Source organism: Rhincodon typus, chromosome 33 (assembly GCF_021869965.1).
Source record: "Rhincodon typus isolate 14 chromosome 33, sRhiTyp1.1, whole genome shotgun sequence".
NCBI lineage: Eukaryota > Metazoa > Chordata > Chondrichthyes > Orectolobiformes > Rhincodontidae > Rhincodon > Rhincodon typus.
The window spans coordinates 17176957-17190193 of NC_063364.1; the positions used below are offsets into that span (position 1 = coordinate 17176957).

The window sequence follows — 13237 nt, forward strand, 5'->3', positions numbered from 1 at the left end:
TCTTTTTGAATAATAATGGAAGAAGAATACACAATAACTTTTAAAAGGGGAGTAATAACAATAAAATGTTGCAGATGCTGGGAATCAGAAATCAAAACAGATAATGCTGGAAATATTAGAGTCATAGAGATGTGCATCACAGAAACAGATCCTTTGGTCCAACTCATCCATGCCGACCAGACATCCTAAATAAATCTAGGTCCATTTGCCAGGATTTGGCCCATATCCCTCTATACACTTCCTATTTTTATACCGACCCAGATGCCCTTTAAATGTTGTAATTGTACCAGCCTCTGACACTTCCTCTGGCAGCTAACTCCACATATGCACAACCCTCTGTGTGAAAAAGTTGCCCCTTAGGTCCCTCTTAAATCTTTCCCCTCTCACCTGAAACCTATGCCCTCTAGTTTTGGACTCCCCCACCCCAGGGAAAAGGCCTGTCTCTTTACCCTATCCATGCCCCTCATGATTTTATAAATACCTATGATGTCATTCCTCAGCCTCTGACGCTGCAAGAGAAATAATCCCAGCCTATTCAGCCTCGCCCTATTGTCAAACCCGCCAACCCTGGCAACATCCTTGTAAATCTTTTCTGAACCTTTTTGAGTTTCAGAACATCATTCTTACAGCAGGGAGACCAGAACTACATGCAGTATTCCAAAAGCGGTCTAACCAATGTCCTGTACAGCTGCAACATGACCTCCCAACTCCTATACTCAATGCACTGACCAATAAAGGCAAGCGTACCAAAACACCTTCTTCGGTAAACCCAGGTTCAAATCTAGGCCCTCTTGTGGCACAGTGATAATGTCCCCACCCCTGAATGGGGAGCCCGGGTTCAAGTCCTACCTATTCAAAAGGTGGTAATAACATCTTTCAACAAGTGGATTAGGGGAAAATAGGTTAAACTAAAAAGAAAGACGCTTCCGGGATGCACCTGCTGTTTCGCGATCTCAACTTTTGTTTCGACAGTGGGTGGGGCACGGTCGCGTTTGATGGGCTTGGCTTGCCGTACGCGGTACCTTGGACGTCGTGAGACAACAAGGTGCAGGGCTGGATGAACACAGCAGGCCAAGCAGCATCATAGGAGCAGAGAGGCTGACGTTTCGGGCCTAGACCCTTCATCAGAAAAGGGGGAGGGGAAGGGGGTTTTGAAATAAATAGGGAGAGAGTGGGAGGCGGATAGAAGAGGGATAGAGGAGAGGATAGGTGGAGAGGAAACAAACAGGTCGAAGAGGCGGGGATGGGGCCAGGAAAGGTGAGTGTAGGTAGGGAGTTAGGAAGGGGATAGGTCAGTCCAGGGAGGACGGACAGGTCAAGGGGGCGGGATGAGGTTGGTCGGTAGGAGATGGAGGTGCGGCTTGAGGTGGGAGGAGGGGATAGGTGGGAGGAAGAACAGGTTAGGGAGGCAGGGACGAGCTGGACTGGTTTTGGGATGCGGTAGGGGGAGGGGAGATTTTGAAACTTGTGAAATCCACATTGATACCATTGGGCTGCAGGGTTCCCAAGCGGAATATGAGTTGCTGTTCCTGCAACCTTCGGGTGGCATCGTTGTGGCACTGCAGGAGGCCCAGGATGGACATGTCGTCTGAGGAATGGGAGGGGGAGTTGAAATCGTCTGTGGCCAAGCTAACGGGTGGGCGGGGCTGGTCAAGCGGGTGGGGTCAAGCTGACTGTGAGGGACCGGACAAGGGGGCGGGGCCATGACTGGTGGTGGGCTGGCCCGATCAAAGGGGCGGGGAGTCGGTGTTGGACGTGGGGCGCGTGTATGGGCGGTTGTGGGCGGGTCAGCGCCGCGAGGGGCGGGGCCGCGGGATGGGCGGTCTCGGGCGTTCGGCTCGAGCGGCGGGGGAGGGGCCGGGCCGAGTCTGAGCGGCGACGTGTTTACGCGAAGGCGACAACAGCCCTGCCCTGGCCGACAACATGAAGCCTGCAGTTCGAGAGGCAGTGTCGGCGAGAGGCTCCATTTGACAGCGGCTCAGTACTTAGCGGAGGGGAGAGCACGGGGTGGGTGTGAAAACAGCCTGTTGTGGCGGAGCGAGGATGGAGAAGAAGAAGAAGGAGGCGGCGGCGAAGGTAAGCCGATCAAGCACCGGGTGTTTGTGTGTATTTAAGTGGCTTGTTTGTGTTGAGGAGGCCAGGCCTTGAAGCGGCCCTGAGTGGAAAATTTCCTCCGGATTTGAGACTGGAAAGCAATCGAGCCCAACTTACCATAGCCTGCCGATTTATAAAATGTTGCTGATAATATTGTTTGTGATGGGTTTTAATCGGAGTCTGCTAATCTGACATTTCGGTCCCTACACTTCTAAATATCCACCCTTTTGTTTCTCTTGAGGGAATTTTGATTGCTTTTGATTTGCAAAACGTACCATTGAAATAACATCTAAAAATAAGACTTAATTTTTACCCTTGGGTTTTAATCACAGTATCCTGCAGTTCTTAAAAATTAAGGCATTTACAAAATAGACAGTTGGCCTAGAAATAAATTGAGTTTAAACACTTGCCCCGCGAAACAATCAGGAAAGTCACTTGCAACAATTTCAGATGCAACAAAAATAAACTTTTTTATTTGATCACTTTCCACTTGAGCTATTGTAATTAATTTTACCTTGCAGCACATATCTGATCCCATGTACCTGTTACAAATGATAAGCTACCCTAAAAAAAAACGAGGTTATCTTAAGCATTCATTTAGGAATGTTGCCCAACTGGTGCTGCAGGGGTGAGAATCGCAGGAAATGTTTGAGTAAAGAATGAATTTTTTTTACATTCTGTTGTGGAAACTGCTATATGGCAAAGCCCTATTTGTCCTGAGACAAATGTCACTAACAAAAGTTCAATTGTAGTGTTTATCATTTGGCTGTTTGTAGAAAAACTAAATTTTCAATTACTGTATACAGTTTGAAGGCATTAACAATTACACTTGAGATTTAATTAAAAACTACTCTAGTTGAGTCACCTAACATTAGTTTATTCAATCACTTTGTTGCTAAGTACTATACAAGAGAATTGTGTTCTAGTTTAAAATGTTAAAATGCAGTGTTTCATGTCAGCATTGATTGATAGATTTTAGTTCTTTACTTTACTTTATCTTTGGAGTTGTTTAGTTTTATTTTAAGCAAGTAAATATGGAATTAGCTAGAGTTGAAGTTATTCTTGAGTAACTACTAGACTTGTATGGAAGTTAATGTGCTAGATACATTGAATACGTGTACTAAATCAGTTACATCATGCAATTGTTTGGAGAATAAATGTTTTAAATTCAGTATTTCTGCAAACACTGCTGTTTAAGAATGAAACCTAAGTTCTGTACAGGACACAAAAACAACAGGCTGCTATAAATCTCCAGTATAATGCTTGGTGTTAATGTTTTGTGTAGCAATTACTCTGATTTAATAATATATTTATACTACTTATTTAGAGAATGGAATTTCCATAGATTGTGTTTAGTTTGTATTCGTACCCTGACATTCATGACTGTAATCAATTTTTTCCATTGGTTCTTGTGCATAAAAATAGACACAGAAAATATATAAATAAACTGAGGATATCTCAAATAAAACGCCATGAACCTTAAAACTGAATCCAGCCCATTCCTGGCTGGTCTCCTACATTGTAGCATTTTGTAACTTTGAGGTAATCCAGAAACTTGCTATCTGTGTCTTGCAGCAAGTCCTGTTGTCCTGTTCCTCTGTCATTCCTGTGCATCCTGACATCTGTTAGTTCCTGGTCAAGCCATATCTTGATTTCAAAATTCTCATTATTGTTTTCAAATTCCCCCATGACCTTACCCCCCTCTCTCTCTCTTTAATCTCTTTGAACCTCACAGTGCTCTGAGATATTTTGACTCCTCTTATTCTGGCCTTTTCCGTGTTCCCAATCATAATTGCTGCACCATTGGTGACTGTGCCTAGGTCCCAAGCTCTAATTTCCTCCCCACTCCCAGATCTCTTTGCCTGTCTAAGTTGTTTTCCTGGTTGAAGACATTTCTTAAAATTTACCCTTTTTACAAATATTGACCTGTGGGATTGAATACCTTTATTTTTATATGTTCCTGTGTGCCATGGTTAATTTCACTACATTAAAGATATAATAAGTTGTATAATGAAATAGTATGTAGGATATTATGAAGTCTTCATGTGATATTCCAAACTTGTTTATTATTATACAAGAGCACAAACAGTAGTGCATTTCACAAACAAAACGAGTGGCTCTGTTGTTACTAATGGCATTTGCATGGAGGTTAAATAGAACATTTATTATAGAGAGTGCAGCAAATTGCAGTACCGAATACAGTAGTACAATAAAGCTTTGACAAAAGAGAGTCTGTGACTCCATAAAAGCAAAATGTTATGTAATAGGTGTTACCTTTTAGTTCCTGGACTAATTTTCAAGATGTAAGTATGAATGTTGAATCTCATCTGTGTGCATTTGGATGCTAGTGGTTGCATAAATGACACAGTTTTGGAGCATTGATATCCCTTGTGACTGTATACATTAAATAGGACATGGAGAAACAACTTGTCCATGGTGTTTGATGCTTGTGGTAGTGCTATGCTACCATACAACCTCCTCTCCATACAAGATTGCATTTGAATGATTCCATTTCTGATTTCCATGCAGCCAGCACATCGCCATAAGACCATAAGAAATAGGAACAGGAGTAGGCTGTTTGACCACTTGAATCTGTACACTCAGTGCTTAATATTACGTGGAGTGAATGGGCTGGAGATTGGCCTCTGATAGATCTTGGCTTTGCTTTGAAGTCACCCTTATCCATGCAGAATATCTGGCTAAAGATGGTTCCAAGTGCTTCAGTCTTGCCTTTTATGCACATGTGCTGGGCAAGTTGGGCTCTTTCTTCTAATATGTCTAGAACATGAGAACATAATAAGAACTAGGAGCAGGAGTAGGCCGTCAGGCCCTTCGAGCCTGCTCCGCCATTCAGTAAGATCATGGCTGATCTTTTTGTGGACTCAGATCTACTTACCCGCGTTCTCGCTGTATCCCTTCATTCCTTTATTGTTCAAAAAAAATCTACCTTATCTTTTAAAAACGTTTACTGAAGTAGCGTCAACTACTTCACTGGGCAAGGAATTCCATAGATTAACAACCCTCTGGGTGAAGAAGTTCCTTCTCAATTCAGTCCTAAATCTGCTCCCTCTAATCTTGAGGCTATGCCCTCTTGTCCTAGCTTCACCTGCCAGTGGAAGCATCCTCTCTACTTCTATCTTATCTATTCCCTTCATAATTTTATATGTTTCTATAAGACCCCCCCCCTCAATCTTCTGAATTCCAATGAATATAATCCCAACCTACTCAGTGTCTCCTCATAAGCCAAACCCCTCAACTCCGGAATCAACCTAACGAACCTCCTTTGCACCCCCTCCAGTGCCAGTACATCCTTTCTCAAGTAAGGAGACCAAAACTGCGCACAGTACTCCAGGTGTGGCCTCACCAGCACCTTGTACAGCTGCAACATAACCTCTCTGCTTTTAATCTCAATCCCTTTAGCAATGAAGGACAAAATTCCATTTGCCTTCCTAATTACTTGTTGTACCTGCAGACCTACCTTCTGTGATTCATGCACAAGGACACCCAGGTCCCTCTGCATAGCAGCATGCTGCAACTTTTTACCATTCAAGTAATAATCCTTTTTACTATTACTCCTACCAAAATGTATGACTTCACGTTTATTTACATTGTATTCCATCTGCCAGACCTTTGCCCACTCACTCAATGTATCTATGTTCCTCTGCAAAGTTTCACAGTCCTCTGCACACTTTGCTGTGCCACTCATCTTAGTGTCATCTGCAGACTTTGACACCCTACACGTGGTCCCCAACTCCAAATCATCTATATAAATTGTAAATAATTGCGGTCCCAACACCGATCCCTGAGGCACACCACTAGTCACTGACTGCCAGCTAGAATAGCACTCATTTATCCCCACTCTTTGCTTCCTGTTAGTCAACCAATCCTCTATCCATGCTAATACTTTACCCTTAACGCCATGCATCCTTATCTTATGCAGTAGCCTCTTGTGCGGCACCGTGTTGAAGGCCTTTTGGAAATCTAGGTACGCCACATGCACCGGGTCCCCATTGTCCACCTTGCTCGTAATGTCTTCATAGAATTCCAAAAGATTTGTCAAGCATGACCTGCCCTTCATGAACCCATGCTGCATCTGCCCAATGGGACAATTTCTATCAAGATGCCTTGCTATTTCTTCCTTGATAATAGACTCGAGCATCTTCCTTATTACAGAGGTTAAGCTAACCGGTCTATAATTCCCCATCTTTTGTCTACTTCCCTTTTTAAACAGTAGCGTCACATTTGCTGTTTTCCAATCTGCTGGGACTGCCCCAGAGTCCAGCGAATTTTGGAAAATTACCGCCAGTGCACCTGCTATTTCTCCCGCCATCTCTCTTAGTACCCTGGGATGCATTCCATCAGGGCCAGGCGACTTATCAATCCTTAGCTCCATTAGCTTGTCCAGCACTACCTCTTCCGTAAAATGATTGTTTCCAGGTCCTCACCTACCTTTGTCTCTTTGTCAATTACTGGCATGTTATTAGTGTCCTCCACTGCAAAGACCAATACAAAATACCTGTTCAATGCCTCGGCCATTTCTTCATATCCCATAACTAAATTCCCCTTCTCATCCTCTAAAGGGCCAACGTTTACTTTAGCCACTCTTTTTCGTTTTATATATTTTTAGAAACTTTTGCTATCTGTCTTTATATTCTGTGCTAGTTTTTTCTCATGTTCTATCTTACTTTTCTTTATAGCTCTTTTTGTGGCTTTCTGTTGACCTTTAAAGTTTTCCCAATCTTCTAGTTTCATGCTGTTTTTGGCCACTTTGTATGCCTTCTCTTTCAATTTGATAGCCTCCCTTATTTCTTTAGACACCCATGGCAGATTACCCCTTTTCTTACAGTCCTTCCTTTTCACTGGAATATACTTTTGCTGAGCACTTTGAAAAATTGCTTTGAAAGTCCTCCACTGCTCGTCAACTGTCCCACCATAAAATCTTTGTTTCCAGTCTACTTTAGCCAAGTCCTCCCTCATTCTATTGTAGTTCCCCTTGTTCAAGCACAGGACCCTGGTATTGGATTTTATCTTCACACTCTCCATCTGTATTCTAAATTCAACCATACTGTGATCACTCCTTCCAAGAGGATCCCTAACTATGAGGTCATTAATTATTCCTGTCTCATTACACATGACCAGATCTAGTTAAACATCAGAGTGCACACCCAAAGCAGGATCAAGGTTTTATCAGACTTCATAAATTTCTTCACTGATTCTGGAATTCCATTCCAAGGCTAATCCACACTTCATATTGCAGTTCTACTTTTGATCTCTGTTCCATGTTCTAATTAGTAAAAGAAAAATGCGTACAAGTTAAATCAAAATAATAACCTGGGTCCAATAAAATACACTTAACCATTCTCAGTCACTTCTGTGTATCCTGTTAACATAATTATATTGATTTTTATCATCTCTTCCTGTCCTTGTAATATCATGCTTGTGTAGATTGCACAAACTCTTTTCATGCTGCATATGCGCAAGTGGCCAAGCTAATGGATTCCAAGCCCCCTCAGACATAGCTGAATGAATTTCACACATTCCATTCACCCATTATCTGAGACAATATTCTTGCCTTTAGGTCTCTTACACAGTGCATCCATAAACAGCAGAAAACTGTCTTAAAAACACAAATTTTGGAGCAGGAGTTGGGTGTTGAGCCTGTTCGTCTCTCAAATCGTGACTGTGTCGTATACCCCAGCGCCCATGCTATCTCCATATCCCTTGATGTCATTGGTATCCAGAAATCTATCGATTTCTGTCTTCAATGTGCACTTTGGTTGAACTTCCACGTTTTTCTGAGTTGGAGAATTCCAGTGATTCACCACCATCCAAATGAAGACATTCCTCCTCATCTCGATCTGAAATGGCCTCTGCCTTACTCTGGGGCTTTCTCTCCTGGTGCTGGACTCACCAGCCAGGAGAAGCTCCTATCTATATCTACCTTGTCATGTCCTATAAGAATTTTTAAGTTTTAATAAAATCACTTTCCATTCTTTGAAACCCATTCTCTGCAGTCTGTCCTTGTAAAACAATCCTGTCATCCCTGACAAGAGTATGCATGTATACATTTCCTTCAGAAAAGGAGACCAGAACTATATACAGTGTTCCAGATGCAGTCTCACCAAGGCTGTATATCATTTGACAAAAAAACTGAAAGAACTGTAGATGCTATAAATCAAAGACAAAAATATAAATTGCTGGAAAAGCTCAGCAGGTCTGGCAGCATCTTGGAGTAATAGAGATGTACAGCACGGAAACAGACCCTTTGGTCCAACTCATCCATGCCAATCAGATATCCTATATAAATCTAGTACCAGCCATTATTTGGCCCATATACCTCTTAAACCCTTCCTATTCATATACACATCGAGATGCCTTTTAAATGTTGTAATTGTACCACCACTACTTCTGGCAGCTCCTTCCATATACGCACCACCCTCTGTGTGAAAATGTTGCTCCTTAGGTTCCTTCTAAATATTGCCTCTCTCACCTTAAACCTATGCCCTCAAGTTTTGGACTCCCCCACACCAGGGAAAAGACCTTGTCTATTTACCCTATCCGTGCCCCTCATGATTTTATAAACCTCTAAGGCCACCCCTCATCCTCTGATGCTCCAGGAAAAATAGCCCCACCCTGTTCAGCCTCTACCTATAGCTCAAACCCTCCAACCCTGGCAACATCATTGTAGATATTTTCTGAACCCTTTCAAGTTTCACAACATTGTTCCTATAGCAGGGAGATCAGAATTGCAAGCAGTTTTCCAAAAGTGGCCTAACCAATGTCCTGTACAGCCACAACATGACCTCTCAACTCCTATACTTGATGCACTGACCAATAAAGGCAAGCGTACCAAATGCCTTCTTTGCTATCCTATCTGCCTGAGAGTCTGTTTTCAAGGAACTGTGAACCTGCGCTCCAAGGCCTCTTTGCTCAGCAACACTCCCCAGGACCTTACCATTAAGCATATTAGTCCTGTCCTTGTTTGCTTTTCCAAAGTGCAGCGCGTCACGTTTATCTAAATTAAACTCTGTCTGCTGCTCCTTGGCCCATTGGCCCAGCTAATCAAGATCCTATTGTATTGTGAAGTAACCTTCTTTTCTGTCCGCTACACCTCCAATTTTGGCGTCATCTGCAAACTTATGAACCATACCTCCTATGTTCACGTCCAAATCATTTATAGAAATGATGAAATGTAGTGGACCTAGCACCGATCCATGTGGCACACCACTGGCCACAGGCCTTCAGCCTGAAAGGCAACCCTCTACCACCACCCTCTGTTTTCTACCTTCAAGCCAGTTCTGTATCCAAGTAGCTAGTGCTCCTTTTATACCTTGTGATTTAACCTTGCTAACCAGTCTGCAATGAGGAACCTTGTTGAATGCCTTACTGAAGTCCATATAGATCACGATAACCGGTCTGGCCTCATCAATCCTCCGTTACTTCTTCAAAAAACTCGGTTCAAATTAGTGAGACATTATTAGTGAAACAGAGTTTCCCACACACAAAGCCACGTTGACTATCCCTAATCAGAACTGGCTCTGAGGAAGGGTCACTTGACCCAAAACATTAACTCTGATTTCTCTTCACAGACTTTACCAGCCCTGCTGAGCTTTTCCAGCAATTTCTGTTTTTGTCTCTGTACCATTGATCTTGCTGAATGCTTGCTTTACCTGAAAACTAATTTTTAATAAGTAGGATATTCACATCCCTTTGGACATCAACATTATTTATTTTAGTCAAAGTGCTCCGAGATGTTACTGCACACCTCTGGCGAATGTGGGCCTGAACCTGGCCCTCCTGACTCAGTGTTAGGGACACTACCACTAACCACAGGAGCCCCTACATCACCATATATACTGATCTGAGGACATCCAGGTATTCTGGTAACAGTAAAACAAAGAACTGCAGATGCTGAAAATCTGAAACAAAAAGAGAAAATTGGCAAAATACAGCAGGTCTGGTAGCTTCTGCAGTTTCTGAGGAAGAGTAACTGGACTAGAAACATTAACTCTGCTTTCTCCCCACAGATGTTGCCAGGCCTGCTTAGTTTTGCTAACAGTTTTCTCTTTTTGTTTCAGGAGTTCTGGTAATGTTGGTTCTCATTTCCACAGACTTTCCCATATACCATCGAGGTTTGGAGTGTTTATGGAGCCTCCTCTGCCTGTTAATTCGTCATCTGTGTATTAGCACCACTGCTAACTTCTAGATGTATCAGGACCTCTAAGATCCCTTGGTTGTGAGAGGCTAACTATCTTTATTCGGATGCTTCAGAAAAGAATGAATTGGTTTTCATTTATGTAGCATTTTTGAAGTATCCGGTAGTTGCGAAGTTGTTTTACAGTCAATTAAATACTTTTTGAAGTGTGTTTCTTGAGCAGACAATTTGTGCTCAACAAAGTGGTAATGACCAGATAATCTCTCTCTGTGAGGTTGGTTGAGGGATTAATATTGGCCAGGATTCTGGGGATATTTCCCCTTCCCTGCATCAGCATAGTGCCAGGGGATCTTTTGTTCCATCTGTACAGGGATATGTGGCCTTGTGTCAAAATCACATCTGAAAGGTACTTAGCGTGCTTTGTAGCTTCACTGGAGTGTGAACTAATGTATAGGTGTTTAGAAAGAAAGACTCTAGGAGCAAGAGCAGGCCATTTGGCCCTTTGAATCTGCACTGTCATTCAATGTGTTCACTGCTGATCATCCAACAGTTCCTGCCTTCTCCCTGTACCCTTTGGTCCCTTTAGTCCTAGGAACTATATCTAACTCCTTTTTGAAAGCATTTGATGTTTTGTCCTCAACCAATTTCTGTGACAGCAAATTCCACAGGCTCACTACTCTGCATGAAGAAATTTTTTCTCAACTCAGTCCTGAACTGTCCTGGTTCTGGACTCCTGGGCCATTGGGCATATCCTTCCTCCGTTTGCCCTGTCTGGTCTTGGTTACCCTCCAATCCATAAGAACTGTTCCAGAATCTATAGAATCTTGAAAACTGATGACCAATGCATTCATTATTTTTAGAACTACTTCCCTGAGTACTTTGGGATGTAGATTAGCGGGCCCTGGAGCTTTATAGGTATATCGGTTATAGGCATATTGAGGCTCTTGTGGGAATCAAAGACTCTAATTCCAGGTTGGGTTTAAGATTATTGGACTCAAAGGCAGTGAGAGGTGAGTGTTAGTGTTTTTTTTTTAATTTTGGATGTTGCATTTGGTTGGTTGGTTTAAATTGTTTGTGCCTTGTGTAATAATGGCCCTTTTATGTCACAGATTCCTGGGGATGGAAGAAGTCACTTTGGTAGTTTTATTCAAAGTGAGCAAAACAATGCTATTGGAACTGGCAAACAAGCTGGACTTGGGGTTGCCTTTGTCCCTGCCAAAAGGGGAGTTAATTGCAGTGGTAGCTCACCATTTGTGATTGCAAGAAATGCTATCAGAATCTTTGGAAATGGCTAAAATTTAATTGCAAATGAAGCAGCTTGAACATGGAAAGAAAATGAAACAGTTTGAATTACAATTGAAAGCAGAAGAAAAGCAGAAAGAGAGAATTGCTCTAGCAGAGGAAAAATTAATGGAAAAGGAGGCCCTCACAGAAGAAAGGGAGAAATGTTTTGAACTTTCGAGGTTGGAACTGAAAGCTCAAAGTTGACAGAGGTAGAGGTGAAAAGTAGGAGTAGTGATGAGGACAGTAATGGAGAGCAATCCCATTGTAGCCAAAAGCCTGGTGGGGACTTGTTTAAATATGTCCAAATGTTGCCTAAGTTCAATGAGAAGAACGTAGAAACCTTTTTCATTTCATTTGAGAAAGTGGCTAAACAAATGAAATGGCCAGTTACCATGTGGGATTTGTTGATCCAAACAAAGTTGGTAGGTAGAGCGAGTGAGGTATTTGCATCACTATCAGAGGAGGTATCTGGGGAGTATGATGAGGTGAAAAAAGCCATTTTCAGTGCAAATGAGCTCGTACCAGAAACTTTCAAGCAACTCTTCAGAAATCTTGGGAGGGCATTTGGGCAAACGTACATAGTTTGAAAGGATCATACAAAGTAATTTTGATAGGTGGATAAGGGCATTGAAAATAGATCAAACATATGACACTCTGAGAGACAATTATTTTGGAGGAGTTCAAAAATTCACTTTCTGAAGTAGTGAGAATTCAATTGGAAGAGCAGCGAGTTAAGATTGCAAGATTAGCAGCTGAAATGGCAGATGGTTATGAGTTGGTTCATAAGTCAAAATTTGGCTTCTGACATCAACACCGGTCTGTGCAGGATAGAAATTGGGTAAAAGAGAAATCCTCAGGAGTTGAGGTAAAGGGAGATCTCGTTGAAGAGTTTACCACAGGGTAAACGGGAAATCCACAGGAGGTGGAAAAGGATGTAAAAAAGCTCAGGTGTTTTCACTGTAATAGAGTAGGCCACATGCAGAGCTGGTGGTTTAGAAAAAGCACTGGGAAGACGGATGTGGGAAAACAGGATAAGCCAGTGAGTTTTGCTAGTGATAAAGGGAAGCGCAGTGGAAGCTAAAAAAGCTGCAAAAGAATGTACAAACTGATCAGTGGTTGGTTGAGAAGAAAGTGACAGATCTCTTTCAAGAATTTACCTGCATGGGTAAGATTTACTCGTAAGCCAGGAGGAGCAGGTAAAGAAATTAAGATTTTAAGAGCTATGGGAGCAAGTCAGTCTTTGGTGAGAGATGAGGAAGTATGTAATTCAGAAGGAATATTGTCAGAAAAGGTGGTAATATGTGGAATTCATGGTTAGAAGAATGGTGTTGCGTCATATAAAGTGAGGTTGGAGAGTTTGTGAAAAGTGGTGGTAGACGTAGTAGAGAACTTCTCAGTTCCAAACATACCGTTTATCCTTGGCAGTGATATAGCTGGATCACAAATGGGAGTGATGCCTACTGTGGTTGAAAAGCCACTGGAAAATCAGGCAACTGAGGTGTTACAGGAAATATATCCTGGAATTTTTTTCTATGTGGTAACAAGGTTACAAAGCCACAGCTGGAAACAGAAGGAGAAATCAAAGGATAAAGATAGGGAAGTTGAAGTTCAGTTATCAGAGACTGTTTGCTCAAATGGTTGAGAGAAAACAAGAACAGGTGGAGGACAAAGTTGATATTTTTAGTTCAGAGAACTTAACTGAAT

At 42.3% G+C, this 13237-nt stretch overlaps 1 protein-coding gene across 1 annotated transcript in view; it reads left to right on the forward strand.

The window, feature by feature from the left end:
- Positions 1 to 1873: 1873 nt before the first annotated feature.
- The window catches only part of secisbp2l (SECIS binding protein 2-like), a 74876-nt gene continuing 63512 nt past the window's right edge, over positions 1874 to 13237 (forward strand). The window contains exon 1 of the mRNA XM_048615729.1: positions 1874 to 2076. Within this exon, the coding sequence (XP_048471686.1) occupies positions 2044 to 2076 (33 nt within the window). The 5' untranslated portion in view covers positions 1874 to 2043. The remainder of the gene's footprint in view (positions 2077 to 13237) is intronic.